Source organism: Rhipicephalus microplus, chromosome 6 (assembly GCF_043290135.1).
Source record: "Rhipicephalus microplus isolate Deutch F79 chromosome 6, USDA_Rmic, whole genome shotgun sequence".
Taxonomy (NCBI): domain Eukaryota; kingdom Metazoa; phylum Arthropoda; class Arachnida; order Ixodida; family Ixodidae; genus Rhipicephalus; species Rhipicephalus microplus.
In genome coordinates, this window is record NC_134705.1 from 30,764,847 (window position 1) to 30,780,102 (window position 15,256).

The window sequence follows — 15,256 nt, forward strand, 5'->3', positions numbered from 1 at the left end:
TCATACATCCTATGTGACATCAGTGCATAACCTATCGTCGACTGAAGCCTTCCTACCTCCCATGTTATTTGCCCTTCACACTTCTCGGTACTGTTGCAAATGATCAAATCAAGCCTTTCACACATATCCATGATCATTTTGCCTGTCGGGTCGGTATACCCATCTATATCTTCTATGTGCGCATTCATGTCTCCTAGTATAATTATCTCGCGCTCTCCCGTCCAAAGATGCAGCGGCGGCACCTAACGGCGTCAACGCGCAGTACCCGTGCTCCCGCTTGCGTCACTAACTCCTTTGTAGTACAGAGTACAATGTCAGTTTCTGGTAATGCATTATGTGATAATCACGCGTGCTATAAATTCTCTATGCTATGAACAGAGATGACACAGAGGTGCGCGTGCTCCATTGCAGCGCACACTTCCTGGTGGTGGACAAGCCAGCCGACCTGGTGATCAACACACAGAAGGAGCACGAGCACCCGGTGAGCGTCGAGTCTCTGCTGCGCCGACAGCTTCCGGAGTTGGTTGATCCAAGTGTGGAGCACGGCTTTCGCTTCTGCCACCGGCTGGACTTTGCCACCAGCGGAGTGCTGTGCCTGGCGCTCACACGCGCCGGGGCCCGGGCTGCACAGGTATCTTATATTCACTCGCCTGCTCGTGAACATGCGTTGCACAGCTCACGATCGACACAGAAATCCGTAAAGCCGGCTCTCCAACACCACGAATTTCTCTTCTTCTCTTCTCATGGCTTTTGCCCAGTGCAGGGGATTGGCCGAATGTTTGGTGAATTTTGTTTTTGACTTTTAAGCGTTTCTTTCCTATACTTCTCGTATAAGCTAGGTATAGGTAATAAAACAAACTTAGTTAGGGAATATTACTATTTAAATGTTTAAAAGGAAGAAGAATTTAGCTCAATAGTCTTTTAGTCCGGATGATAAATTACTCTATGGCATAGTAAGCATCCCTGTGACTGGCCCAGAGCTGGTAGAGGTGCCAAAAGAAAGAACAGCTGATATTGCCGGACCTAAGTTTCGAAGAGGTGGTGCTATGAATCTTCTCCCCAATGATGTGTACCGGCTACAGGATGGAATTTGTATATGTGGGAATTGACTCTCATTCGTGGAATCAACACTTTTCTTCCATCGCCGCTACACATTTCGCAGAAGCACCCGGAGCCCACGAAGCATATTCAATATTACTGCGTGAATGTGATGCCTTGTGGTGTATGGAGGGAAAGGCGGGGAAGTGTTCAATGGCAAGAACCGAAAGAAAAAAAAAAAGGCAGACATGCGCAGAACACGCAGCACAGTCACGGTGAAAGCTGGAAGAGTGCCCATTCCAGGGCCCGTTGTTGACCATCTTGGGATAACTATTACGAGTACACAAGCAGGGTACCCACTGCGCCATAAACTGCCACAACTTTTTGGAAGTAAGGAAGCAAGCAATCTGCCACTGTTCTTTGTTCTGTTGATAAGCAAGGCACCTGCTACACATATATTTAAAACAATTATGCGCACTTTGTGCTGTGGCTGATGATGGCGAATAATTGTAGTGAGTCTTTTATAATGAAATTAAAGTATTGAATGGCCCACTCATTGCATAATTCGCATTAGGTGATGCCTGTTTGTTATTTTACTATTATACAATGCTATATTGTTCATGATAGCGTGGTTCCTATCCTGGCACGATACCTGCACAGCGTGCTCTAGCAAAGGAACTTCAAGAACCACTGTAACTCTGTGAATACTTGTCAACTCACCACATGAGCTCAGATATGCCGTGAACACAAGCCAATGTATGTGCATGCATCTGAAGCTCTCCACTTCCAAAATGCACGCTTGCGCTGTCACCTGCCAAAGAACCTATTGAGGTGGTTCAAGCACTGAAATTCTACAGCAGAACATGCAGCCACTTTTCAGAGCGCTCAAAAATGGCCCTCTGAATATGCCATAAGAGAGAAAAAGAATTGCGCTGTGGGAAAGAGCTAATGGATCTTATTTGGGAGGGCAGTCTGCGTATGCACGGTGGTGATGAAAAAGTGCACCATGTTTTTGGTGGCTACAGCAGTGATGGAAGTGCTCCTCCAATTGCTCCTAATTGCTGCAAAAGAGAAATGCTGCTCCAAAGTGTAATATTTGCTTGTAACTGCTCCAAACCTGCTCCAAAATGGTGTTGACAAAGTTAGTATTTACAGCATATCTACACAGTAAGTGATGACGAGTGGGGCGAAGCTTCGCGGGCTCTCAGCTCACAATCCACCTGTCTTTGTTAACAGCCGCTTCTGGGGCTCTCAGCTTGGAATCTGTTTGCCTTTGTGCACGTTTCGCAGCCATTGCTAGAGCCCTTGTCGTCTCAGGATCCTCTTGCCGGCACTTCCATGCAGCTTCGGCTTCGTGGGTTCTCACCTCCGGGTATTGACGGTGAGCGCCCGCTGCCGTCGCTTTCTTAGCCCTCCCTTTCACCGCCTTGTCTTCATTGCTCATGGTGAGGCGCACAAGTGCAGTGACTGCCGGCGGAAGAGAAAGCGTGCCAAACATGCACCATCTAATGAGCAATTCGAGTACTAGCAGACCGAGCATTGCAGTGCTATCTAGTGAGCATTCTATGTACTAGGGGTGGCTACAATGACGCCGAGGAACTTACCCACATCCTAAGGGGCTTCGCCACTAAAAACAATGAAGTTGAGCCATTTGACCATCCAGTGAGCTTGAGGGCGTATGGTAGGGTAAAAAGGTATATGTCAGTTTAAAGGTAGTATGTTAGAAATGGCTGCACGTAATCCCATAAAATTTTACATGCTCACAAAAAATGCCACTGGGTATCAGGTGGCACCCTTTCTTTTAATGCCTAGGTTACCTATCCTTCCTGTGGCTAACTTCCAAATTTTAAAGGGGGTTCACATGTTCAATGTACCTTTTGTCTGCAACTGCTGAAAGGAATATAATGATATTCAGCTGTGTTACTGTAGAGACTCATAGATTTTTTTATTTTATATTTATTAGGTACCTGCTTCGCCATAAGGCATTACAGCAGGGATGGTACAGTACATATGATCAAACACATAAAAAACATTCATAAAGCATGGAAAAAATCATCACTTTATTCAATAGAGACTATTTCCGGTGGCAGAATTCTCCATTCTCTTATAGTGCGGACAAAGAAAGAGTAGCAAAAAGTGTCACCCCCAAAAAGATTCTCGTGTATTTTTAAGTGATGATCGCGTCTTTGAGAAACATAGTTGGGTGATTGAAAGTACAATTGCCTGATGATTCCTGTTCTCAAATGATAAATGCTATGAAAGAATTTTAATCTGAGGTTTCGACGAAAATGCCACTGGGTATCAGGTGACACCCTTCTTTTATGCCTAGGTTACCTATCCTTCCTGTGGCTGACTTCCAAATTTTAAAGGGGGTTCACATATTCAATGTACCTTTTGTCTGCAACTGCTAAAAGGAATGTAATGATATTCAGCTGTGTTATTGTAGAGACTCATAGATTATTTTTTTATTTTATATTTATTAAGTACCTGCTTCGCCATAAGACATTACAGCAGGGAGGGTACAATACATATGATCAAACACATAAAAAACATTCATAAAGCATGGAAAAGATCATCACTTGAACCAATAGAGACTATTTCCGGCGGCAGAGTGTTCCATTCTCTTATAGTGCGGACAAAGAAAGAGTAGCGAAAAGCGTCACCCCCAAAAGGAATCTCGCGTATTTTTAAGTGATGATCGCATCTTTGAGAAACATAGTTGGGTGCTTGAGAATACAATTGCCTGATGATCCCTGTTCTCGAATGATAAATGCTATGAAAGAATTTTAATCTGAGGTTTCGACGATGGTTTTCAAGAAGATCCCAATTTAATGTTTTCCTGCTCTCTGTCACACTAAGCATCCTGTTGTAATTTTCAAGAACAAATCGAATTTCTCTATTCTGCACTTTTTCAAGTTTATCTGTAAGTTCTTTAGTATATGGGTCCCAGCAGACGCACGCATATTCCAGTATACTGCGGGCGTGTGTAAAATAGAGCTGCTCTCAATGTTTTTGTAGTAAACTACTGAATTTACGTTTCAGAAAACTTAATGTTCCTACCGCCTTGTTCCTAACGTAAGTGACATGTTTATTCCATATCAAATCAGCAGTGAAAAATATGCCTAGATATTTATATTCCGTGACATGTTGAATATTAGCGTTATTATCGTGTAATGATTTCTGCAGTGTGAAAGTTTCCTGGTAAAGGTGACGTGGACGCTTATTTTCATATTCAACGACATTTGCCATTTTTCACACCATGCAGCAATTAAATCTAAATCGTATTGCAGTGCTTGTTTTTCAAGGTCGCTATTGATGGCCCTATATACTATACAGTCATCTACAAACATTTTTAATGATGATGTGATATCGAAAGTGATGTCATTTATGAACAATGAAAATAAAAGCGGACCTAAGACTGGTCCCTGTGGTACACCAGAGGTCACAGCAACATATGTAGAGGAACAACCGTTCAGAGCCACAGACATCTGCCTTGAGCAAAGATACTCGGCTATTCAAGCAATAACCCTATGATCCAATTTGTAATATCGAAGTTTAGCGATCAAGAGACTATGCGTAACGACGTCAAAAGCTTTTCTGAAATCCAAAAATATACAGTCAACACTTTGCTGCTTGTCAACAGCTGAGGCAAGGTCATGAGTAAATTCTACCAATTGTGTCGTACAAGAAAAGCCCTGCCGGAACCCATGCTGATTAGGATGAAGAAGGTTATTGGCAACAAGGTGAGACATGATGTTTCTATAGATCACATGTTCCATGACTTTGCATACAATACTAGCTAACAACACTGGCCTATAATTCTCAACTCTGTCCCTCTGTCCACTTTTATGAATTGGTACCACACAGGCCAACTTCCAGTCCCCAGTAACTATGCAGTCATTTAAGGAATTTTGAAATAAACGACAAAATATAAACACAGAGTGCCTGAACAGTTAATAAGAAAGGATGCCGGGATATCATACGGACCACTCGCTTTCGTGCGTTTCAAGCCTTGCAATAATCTCTCTACTCCTGTCGCACTAAACACAACCTCAGGCATTTTGTCGACTTGAACAGAAAAATCATTAATTGTAACTGCACTAGCATCTGAAAAATCAGACTGAAATACCGATGAAAAAGAATTAACAAAAATTTCGACTTTACTCTGATCATCATTTATAATTCGGTCGGACCAGTGCAATGGTGGAACAGAAGTGTCCTCCTTACCGTTTCTTTTAACATATTTCCAAAATTCCTTCTGATCGTCTACCAGCCTCTGGCCTAAGTTAGCGAAGTATGATTGCTGAAGTGAAAAAAAACCTGAACAGAAATAATATTACATTTTTCATGAAGTTTTTAAAATGAAATTACTGCTTGCACAAGGCCACAAAGGGTGCGTATTGTTGTGTATTTTTTTACAGCTTCACATTTTATGAAATCGGCGATAGGTGGAGAGCGAAATTGCGGCTCGCACAATGTATTGGGGGGTACGGCATTTGTCTGCACTGGCTTTCGGCACGAGAAGCCGCGATGCTGTGCGGGAATTCTTGCCAGTGCCAGCACTTTTTGCGTGTGTCCCCTTGCACTCGTGGTGTCCTTTTCTTACAAATTCCTGCATAATTCCTGCATAATACTTAGTGCTATTCAGCATGATTGAATGACAAATGCAATCCCTCTGAGTTAGTTATAATGGTGCGAGCGGTGATTTTTTATTGAAGTGGCTTTTACCCACTTGTTTTTTTTTTCTAGCACATGTTATTATCGCGCATGTTTCGTCACATACAAAGATTTTTTGCACATCATAGGATCACGAAATATCCGTTCATTTGTTTTTATGTTGCTCACGTACCCATAAAATGATTTATTTACTTTTGGCTTCAAAGACATTATTCTGGGCTCGATATAGCAAATGGCTGTAGTAAAGTGTTTCAAACTCTATATAAATGTAACGCGCTTGTAGTTCTATGGCTTTTGTTTACACCTCTCAATATCCCTTTACATGAGGTGTTGTCCCTCACACACTCGAACATCATTTTTCAATGCATGCAAAATGATCCGCACTCAGCATACAGTTGTGTAACATAGCTTTTAAGGCTGTGAGTTAATGTATGACACAACCTATCTGCACTTCACGCTTGCATGTATGACATGACAGAGATGCCTTACCATTGTACTCGTTGCTTCAAAAGCGACCTTGATAGTTTTGAGTCCCACGGTACCATTATTTGAGTGGCCGCTTTTTTCTGTAGGTCTTTCATGCGCTCACCTGTTTCCATAAATTTGACAGAGAATTAGCGATTTGGATTATGCAATAGAAATATGCTATGTCGGAATACTTGATCACACAAAGTATGTGTAGTACATATGTAGGCATCATACGTATATTGACATTTTAGAGCATCTGCACTTGTGTGAGTGATTTCGAAGTAGTCTAAGTATGTGTATGCACTTGAAAATACTAAATCTAGGTGATTGTGCAAAATATTACTATGCGTTTCGAAGCATAACTGCATGCTGTGCTTAAAACCCATCTTTCAACGTTCCTTGTCTTTGCTTATGTCCACATCTTGCTTCTTTCTCTATAATGCGCCAAATGTATATCCATTCACAAAAAGAATTGAAAAAAACAATCATTGAACAAGCAGCAGCAAAAGCGTCACAGAATTCACCTACCCAATCACACTGCGCAGCAGGCACCTTGAAGCAGTGAAGGGATAGGCTTCAAACCGGAAGTACTGTAGCAGACGATGCGCCGTTTTGCTATACACCTATTGATTTAGTTGTTTCATTGTTTCAATACTTTTAGTTGTTTCAAATTCTTCAACACTTTTTGAGAAAAAGTACACTCAAGCGGAAAAATTTATAAAAATTGCAACGAGAACAAAGTCTTACATTCATATGCTGCTTACCTCAAGGGCGGGCAGCGCGCCCCGCCGCGACGGTCTAGTGGCTAAGGTACTCGGCTGCTGGCCCACAGGTCGCGGGATCGAATGCCGGCTGTGGCGGCTGAATTTTCGATGGAGGCGGAAATGTTGTAGGCCCGTGTGCTCAGATTTGGGTGCATGTTTAATAACCCCAGCTGGTCGAAATTTCCGGAGCCCTCCACTATGGCGTCTCTCATAATCATATGGTGGTTTTAGGACGTTAAACCTTACATATTGTCACGTGCTTGTCAAAAAGAAAGACAATGGCAGTGGTGCATGTGCCATGAAGTACAAGGAAATGGATGAAAAAGAAGAACTCTCTTGCGCGTTCTATTAAAAGAACCGACCTGCTTCTGGTGTCTCAATCTCTGCGGCAAGACCTCTGTTTTGACGTCGTGACACTGGTGGAGGTGCTGAAGCCTACAACCTGATGCAGGGCAGTCTTGCTCGGACCCGTTCACCTAGTCCAGAGGCTCAGCCCCTCATCACGACTCCAGTGCACCGATTCAGTCGGCGCCTACTAGGCCTAAGTCCCGAGTCCACTCCTGTTCCGCCTCTTTCCAGCATGGCAGCTCCTACGGCATCCACGGTTATCCCGCCATCGCAGACCACTCTTCCCTCGCAGGTGACTCTTGAACATCCTCGTGTTCCTGAAGTTTTCCGTGGGGAAGAGTACGAGGATGTCGAGGACTGGCTCGAACAGTTCGAACGGGTCGCTGCATTATAACCACTGGAGCGAACAGCACAAACTTGGCCGTGCATATTTCGCACTAGAAGATAGCGCTCGCACGTGGTATGAGAACCGCGAGGCTACATTCCAATCTTGGGAAGACTTTTCTTTGAACTCGGATCGACGGGATCGCGCACAGCAAGTGATTGAGGCCCGCGTGCAAAAACCCAATGAAACAGTTGCCATGTACGCAGAGGGTATGATCCGACGAGCTGACCCTGACATGCCCGAGGCGAAGAAAGTGCGTCACCTAATGCAGGGTGTTAAAGAACAAGTGTTTGCGGGCCTCGTACGAAATCCACCTATCACAGTAGATGAATTCATAACAGAGGCGACTGTCATCGAGCGCGCACTGCAACAACGACGCCAACACTTTGACCGCCTGCAGAACCACACGGCAGTAAGTACTGCAGCTCAGAACACTGCCGTATGGGAAAGTTCCCTGCGACAAATGATTAGGGAAATACTGCGTGAGGAACTTCGGGTCCTCTACGTTCTCCTTGCCCAACTGCCAGTCGCATCTGTTGCCGAAATCGTCCGCCAGGAGTTGAGGCAAGCCATTTACACTACCCGCGCCATGCCCTGAGCCACATCCAGTGAGCTACGCTGACGTAGTCCGTCGCCCTGCACCGACATTTGTGGCGCCGCCCTTCCAGCCACGACTCACTGCCGTACCTCGGTAGCAACGGGATTCTACGAGACGACCACCAGTTCGCCGAACTGATGCATGGCCGACCGTTGACCTATTTGCTTCCGCTGCGGAGAACCCGGTCACATTGCCCGCTACTGCCGTCATGGCGATTCCGGGTTCGGGAACTTTTCTCGTCCCGCTTCTTTCTGTCCCAAAACCGTCGTGCCCACGATGCCGATCAACTATCGCCTGCCCAAGCAACTCCACCGCGTCGCTGGCGATCTCCATCACCTCCGCGTCCCCGTGACTTTCCTCAGAGCTACGCTGAAGTCACCAGAGGCCGTTCACCTAGCCCGTGCCAGGGAAACTAACTTATGCGACGTCGGGGGGGCAAGGTTGCCAATCGTCGAGACACTGAAAAGTTCCCCCAATCATCGCAAGAAGGTATGACGACTAAGACGACGAATACGACAACGAATACTAATGCCGATGAAGTTGTACGTGCCGATCTGAGCGTTCTCATTGACGGACATCACGTTACAGCACTGGTCGACACTGGCGCAGACTTCTCAATCATGCGACAAGAGCTCGCCGACCGCCCTAGAAAGGTCAAGACACCGTGGACAGGGCCGCACATAAGAAGCGCCGGTGGTCAGCTGATGACTCCCACGGGTAAATGCACCACTAGACTTCGCATCGAAGATTCTAGCTTCGTGGCCACTTTCGTCCTGTTGCCAGACTGCTGTAAAGAGTTAATTTTGGGCGTGGATTTTCTTCAAGATCATGGCGCTGTTATCAACATCCCTCAACGTATGGTGACGTTTTGCGCAAATCCGTATGCCGACAACAGCAGCGAAGAACCACGCGGCCGTTTGCGAATAGCCGACGATGTGACACTCCCACCGAGATCCTGCTGCCTTGTGTCGGTGTCCAGTGGGTGTCCTTGCTATAAAGATGTGATAGTGGAGCACATAGTCGCTCTTTTGTTCCCGCAAGGCATTTCCATCGCGAGCGGCGTCCTGGCACTTACTGGTGGACAGGCAGAAGTGCTCCTCACGAACTTCAGCAAGGAGCGCCGTCAAATCCAGAAGGGTACCGCAATTGCCTACTACGATGATGTAGACCAAGCCGGAGATTGTTTTTCCTTGCAACCAGATGACGTGGCTGTCCCCGACTGGACAACTTTGTCGGTGAACATCTGCTCTACGCTACCGCCCTCTGATAGGAAGCGCCTGCTTGAACTTATACACCAATTCGAAGACTGCTTTTCGCGTACGTCAAAGCTCCAACAAACACCATTGACCAAGCACCGCATTATTACTGAAGACAATACGCGACCGATTCGGCAGAACCCCTACCGTGTGGCTCCGAAAGAGCGAGAGGAGATTCAGAAGCAAGTACACAAGATGCTCGCGAATGATGTCATACAACCTTCGAAAAGTCCTTGGGCGTTCCCCGTGGTTTTGGTCAAGAAAAAAGATGGCAGCTTGCGCTTCTGTATTGATTATCGCAAGTTGAACCAAGTCACGAAGAAAGACATCTATCCACTGCCTCGCATAGACGATTCACTCGATCGGCTGCTTCATGCGCGCTGTTTCTCTTCAATGGACCTCCGAAGCGGCTACTGGCAGATAGACGTCAACGAGAGAGATCGTGAAAAAACGGCCTTCGTGACGCCTGACGGTCTATACGAATTTAAGGTGCTTCCTTTTGGGTTGTGCTCGGCGCCAGCCACTTTTCAGCATCTCATGGACACTGTACTATCAGGCCTGAAGTGGCAAACATGCTTGGTCTATCTGGACGATGTTATTGTATTCTCAGCAACATTCGAGGAACATCTCAGTCGTTTATTCACCGTCCTCCAAGCCATACGTTCGGCTGGCCTTACTTTAATACCGAAAAATGCCATTTTGGTTTTAACGAACTCAGCTTCCTAGGCCACGTCGTCAGTCGCGAGGGTTTTCGACCTGACCCGGCCAAAATAGATGCCGTAGTGCAATTTCCTGCACCACGCGACAAAACGGCCGTGAGGCACTTCTTAGGGTTGTGTGCCTATTACCGGCAATTTATCAAGGACTTTTCGTCAATTGCGGCACCATTGACACGACTCACACGTGAGGACGTCCCCTTCTTTTGGGGTGAACAACAACAATTGGCATTCAATGAACTACGACAACGCCTGCAAACACCACCAGTTCTCGCACATTTCGACCAGGAAGCCCCTACAGCACTTCACACTGACGCCAGCAATGTAGGTCTGGGTGCCGTTCTGGTGCAGTGGCAAGACGGCTGTGAAAGAGTAATAGCTTACGCCTACAGAACTCTCTCTCGCATGGAGGAGAACTACTCGACCACCGAGAAGGAGTGCCTCGCCATGGTGTGTGCGGTCATCAAATTTCGTCTATATTTGTACGGCCTGTTATGCCTGCGAGTCCGCAGCAAACGTCCGTGCCTCTGAAAAAGGCAATCTGTGTCAAGGCCAGCCCGCCTAACGCGAACAACTCAACGGCATCAACACTCGACGGCGCCTTTCTGGCGTGCACGTGCAGTGAGTCACCTCAGCCCGCGAGCCCGTCGAGTAAACAACCGGCGTCTTCCTGTCTGGCGGCTGACGCAATGCCTAGCGATGTCACTCGTCCTTGGGTGCAGCCACCTGCAGCGCAGCCTCTCCAGATTCGACGAGAAAGAATGACGCGGCCCAGCGGCGACCCCCCATAGGAGGAGTCTGACCTCATGACCAGCAGCGCTTCTGGATGGACATTTAAGTTGGACCCGGTGCATATAAAAGAAGCCCTGCGGCGCGTCGCGAGCAGTCCTATTTGAGAGCAGACCTATATGTTAAAGAGGAGAGCTCGACTCTTCGAGTCTCTGTCGGCCCCAGTGCCGAATTTGTAACGCCTCTGTATATATGCTGTACATAAACCTTGTTTAACTCACCGTCGTCTCGTCTGCTCGTCTATCAGCTCTGCGCAGAAGCAGTCGCGAGCTGAGAAACCTACGCTACCAAACGGCTGGTGACCTTCCCTGCAGAGTTCGAAGCAGTGGCGCCTTCGGGACCGTGTTGGCGTCGCCGTCTTTCGCAACTGTGGTTACAGCGGTGAGATTCGCAGCGCCCTTCGTAACGTCGTCGGAGGTGCGCTTCGCAACAGTGGTTGGTAGCTGCGGGATCGGCCGGCGTCAGCGACATCGATGCGGTGTGTGCCTGATGTTTTCCCCTCAGTTCACCAGACTACTCTAGCTCAGGTTGTAGTAGTTTAGAGAAGGGCTGTGTGAAGCATTGAAGTGAGCTTTGATCGTTTCAAGCCAAGTCGAAGCGCTTTGAAACCAAAGTTAATGCGGAGGGGGTAAACACGGGAGTGTGAAAAATTGCTTGCGCGTCTTGCTAGTTGACTTATAGTGGGTACGGCAAGTAAATTGTTAACAGGGGCAAACAGCAAGAGGCTAGTGTGAACGATGGAGAACCTTAAAGTGAAGGAACTCATCGAAATTTGTGAGGAACTCGGCATTACTTTGGGCCGTGCGAAACGAAAGCAAGCGATCCTTGAGATCATGAAGGATGAAGGAGTGTCGGCTGAGGAAGTCGATGAGGCCTGGGCGGATATCAAAGCACGCCGTGAGGAGGCTGAAAGGCGAGAAGTAGAAACTCGCGAACGTGAAGAAGCTGAAAGGCACGAACGTCGCGAGCGCGAGGAGGCCGAGAGACAGGAGCGCCTCGAGTTGAAACGAATAGAATTGGCAATCCTACAGTGTTCGCAGGCGCCTAGCGTAGGTTCTCCGACGATTCAGGTCAGCGGTTTTAGAATTCGGGACCAACTGCCACCGTTCGTAGTAGGCGAGGACATGGTGAAGTATCTCGTCAAGTTTGAACACGTCTGTGAGCGAAACGCTTTGGAGCGGTCTCTTTGGGCGCGGAACCTGTTAGCTCTTCTTCCCGGCAAAGTGTCCGACGCGATAACTTGCTTGTCGAGGGAAGCGTTTGAGAGCTATGACGAGGTTAAGGAAGTGCTCTTGAGACGTTATAAGTTGTCAACCGAGGCTTTCAGGCAAAGGTTCCGGTATGCTAAAAAGGGGAATGAGTCACACGTTGACTTCGCGTTTCGTCTTAAAGCCGATTTAATTGAATGGCTCAAGGGCAAAGGTGTTTATGACGACCGCGCTAAAGTGGTGGAATGCGTTGCATTGGAGCAGTTATACCGCTGCATCGAGGAGGATGTCAAACTTTGGCTGCAGGACAAACTTGGTGAAGTACAGCTAAACAAGGCAGCAGAGTTAGCTGAGGAGTATTATACTCGCCGAAAGTTGCACAGCAGGGCAGTCGCGTTGAAAAGGATAAAAGAAAAGAGAGCTTTTCAAAGAAACCTGATCAACGGAAACCCGCTCCGCACCGTAATTTCAAGAAAGACCCGTCTCTTACGAAGGACAGTGTAGGGGAAGGGCAAACAGAAGCGGAGAAATCGAGTGAGGTTCCTAAACAACGCACTGATACCACAGGGGCGTTTGAATCACGGAAGCCACTAATCTGCTACAACTGCAAAAAGGAAGGGCACATCGCGATAAACTGTAAGCAAAAGTTTGCTTTTGCAACAATCCGAGAATCGGAAAAGAACATGCGGTTGTTGGAGCCGTATATCCAAGAAATTAGTGTGAATGGGCAAACGTGTCGAGCACTTCGTGACTCAGCGCCAATCATGGATGTTGTCCATCCTTCATTGGTGTCTCCGGATGACTTTACAGGAGAATGCACGTGGATCAGGCAAGTCGCCGAGGAGCAGAGTGCTTGCTTACCAATCGCCACGGTTGTCATTGAAGGCCCGTTCGGTAAGCTTCGCACCGAAGCGGCTGTGTCTGCCGCGCTTCTCGATCGTTTTCCTTATCTTCTCTCCAACAACTCAGAGCAGCTTCTCAAAGAGCAGGGTAAATCGTTCTTCCCCAACTTAGCGTACATGGCCCTCACACGATCGCAAGCGCGGAAGCTTTCGCAGGAGCTTGATCTTGTTCAATGCGGCGAACTCTCAAGTGACCTTGTCGGCGGGTCGACGGAACCTCAGAGAGGAAATTTTCCGCGTGAGTCATGTGAGCAGTCACGCGAGCGGCCCATTGCCGAAGCGACCGGCGCGGTTTCCGTAGAAAGGGGAGACGACATGGCGCCATTGAATCAGAGCGAGAGGGCTGCAACGCTCTCGCCTATAGTGGAAAGTGGGAGCGAGCTGCCGAGGGCTGATCGAGAAACGCTCATTCGAGAGCAGCGTGAGGACCTCTCGATTAAAGCGCTAGGGGAAAGCCACATGAAGGCTGCACAAGTGCAGTCGAAGGAGCACTACGAGAAATCGGTGAAGAAGCGCGCTTTTGAAGTAGGAAGTCAGGTAATGCGGCTGCAGCCGTCCAAAAGGAACAAGCTTGAGGTTCATTGGGAAGGGCCCGCCAAAGTGTTATCGAAGCTTTCCGACACCATTTATGAAGTGAAATTAGGAAGGCGGCCGAACAAAATTTACCACAGTAACTTGATGAAACCATACGTTCAACATCAAGCGGTCATAAATCTGCTGTTGAATGCTTCAGAGGAAGAGGGAGAAGAAATTTTGAGTTCTAGTGATGTAATTGAAAGGGGATCGGAGGTAATCTTGGAGCAGTTGAACCTAGAGCCTAGGTTAAGTGAAGTCCAGAAGGAGGACCTGAGAAGGATTGTTTCAGAGTTTCAAGACTTGTTTTCGGACTGTCCCGGAAACACGACGGTGATCGAGCACGATATCGAGCTAACTTGTGAGGAGCCAATCCGTAGCAAGCCATATCGTTGTTCCCCCGTGCAAAAGCAGATCATGAAAGAGGATATCGATAAAATGCTGGAGTTAAGAGTCATAGTACCGGGCGAGAGTGACTATACATCCCCTCTAATATTGGTTCAGGTGCCAGGAAAAGATCCGAGGCCATGCATCGATTACCGGCGTCTTAACGTAATAACTCGAGACCAAACTTACTCGATACCAAAGCTAGAGGAGAGGGTGGAAACTGTGTCACAGTCCAGCTATATTTCCACGTTAGACCTCGTGCGAGGGTATTGGCAAGTCCCCCTTACAGAGCGTGCTAGCCGCTATGCCACATTTGTTTCTCCATTTGGAACGTATCGTCCACTTAAGCTGAGCTTTGGATTGAAAAATGCACCCTTTTGTTTTTCAGGCTTAATGGACCGCGCTCTTAAAGGCCTTTCCGAGTTCACTCTGCCGTATCTTGACGATGTCGCCATCTTCTCCAACAACTGGGAAGAACATGTCGAGCATTTACGCGTCGTGCTGAGCAGGTTGAGAAAGGCTGGCCTTACCGTGAAACCTACTGAATGTCAGCTAGGGTGTGGCGAGGTGTCTTACCTGGGGCACATTGTGGGGCGTGGCCGGCGTAGACCTTCAGAAATTAAGGTAGCCGCTGTCGTGAACTATCCACGACCAACCACAAAATCAGAGATAAGGGCATTCTTGGGCCTGGCTGGATACTATCAGCATTACGTGCAAAATTACTCTAGCATTGCCAGCCTTCTAACTGATGCACTTCAAAAATTCGAGCCGGTTAAAGTAGTATGGGACCCAGAAAAGGAGAATGCGTTTTGCCAGCTAAAACAGGCCCTAAGCGAAAAGCCTGTTCTCATGGCACCCGATTTCTCTAAGAGATTTGTTATTCAATGCGACGCGAGTGATCGCGGCATGGGAGCTGTATTGTGCCAGGAAGACAGTGCTGGTAACGAAAGGCCAGTTTTGTATTTAAGTCGAAAACTCAGGGGCAGGGAAGTGGCGTACAGTACCTCTGGAAAGGAATGCACTTGCCTCGTGTGGGCCGTTCAAAAGCTAGTTTGTTATGTCTCCGGTTCGTGGTTTGTGGTTGAAACGGACCACTGTCCTCTAACCTGGTTAAATAACATGTCGCCTAAAAGTGGCCAGTTACTGA

The 15,256-nt window shown here is 47.4% G+C and overlaps 1 protein-coding gene across 1 annotated transcript in view; it reads left to right on the plus strand.

Annotated features, from left to right (window-relative positions):
- Nucleotides 1-285: 285 nt before the first annotated feature.
- The window catches only part of LOC119168717 (RNA pseudouridylate synthase domain-containing protein 1), a 74,874-nt gene continuing 59,903 nt past the window's right edge, over nucleotides 286-15,256 (plus strand). The window contains exon 1 of the mRNA XM_075865892.1: nucleotides 286-631. Coding sequence (XP_075722007.1) covers nucleotides 371-631 — 261 coding nt within the window. The 5' untranslated portion in view covers nucleotides 286-370. The remainder of the gene's footprint in view (nucleotides 632-15,256) is intronic.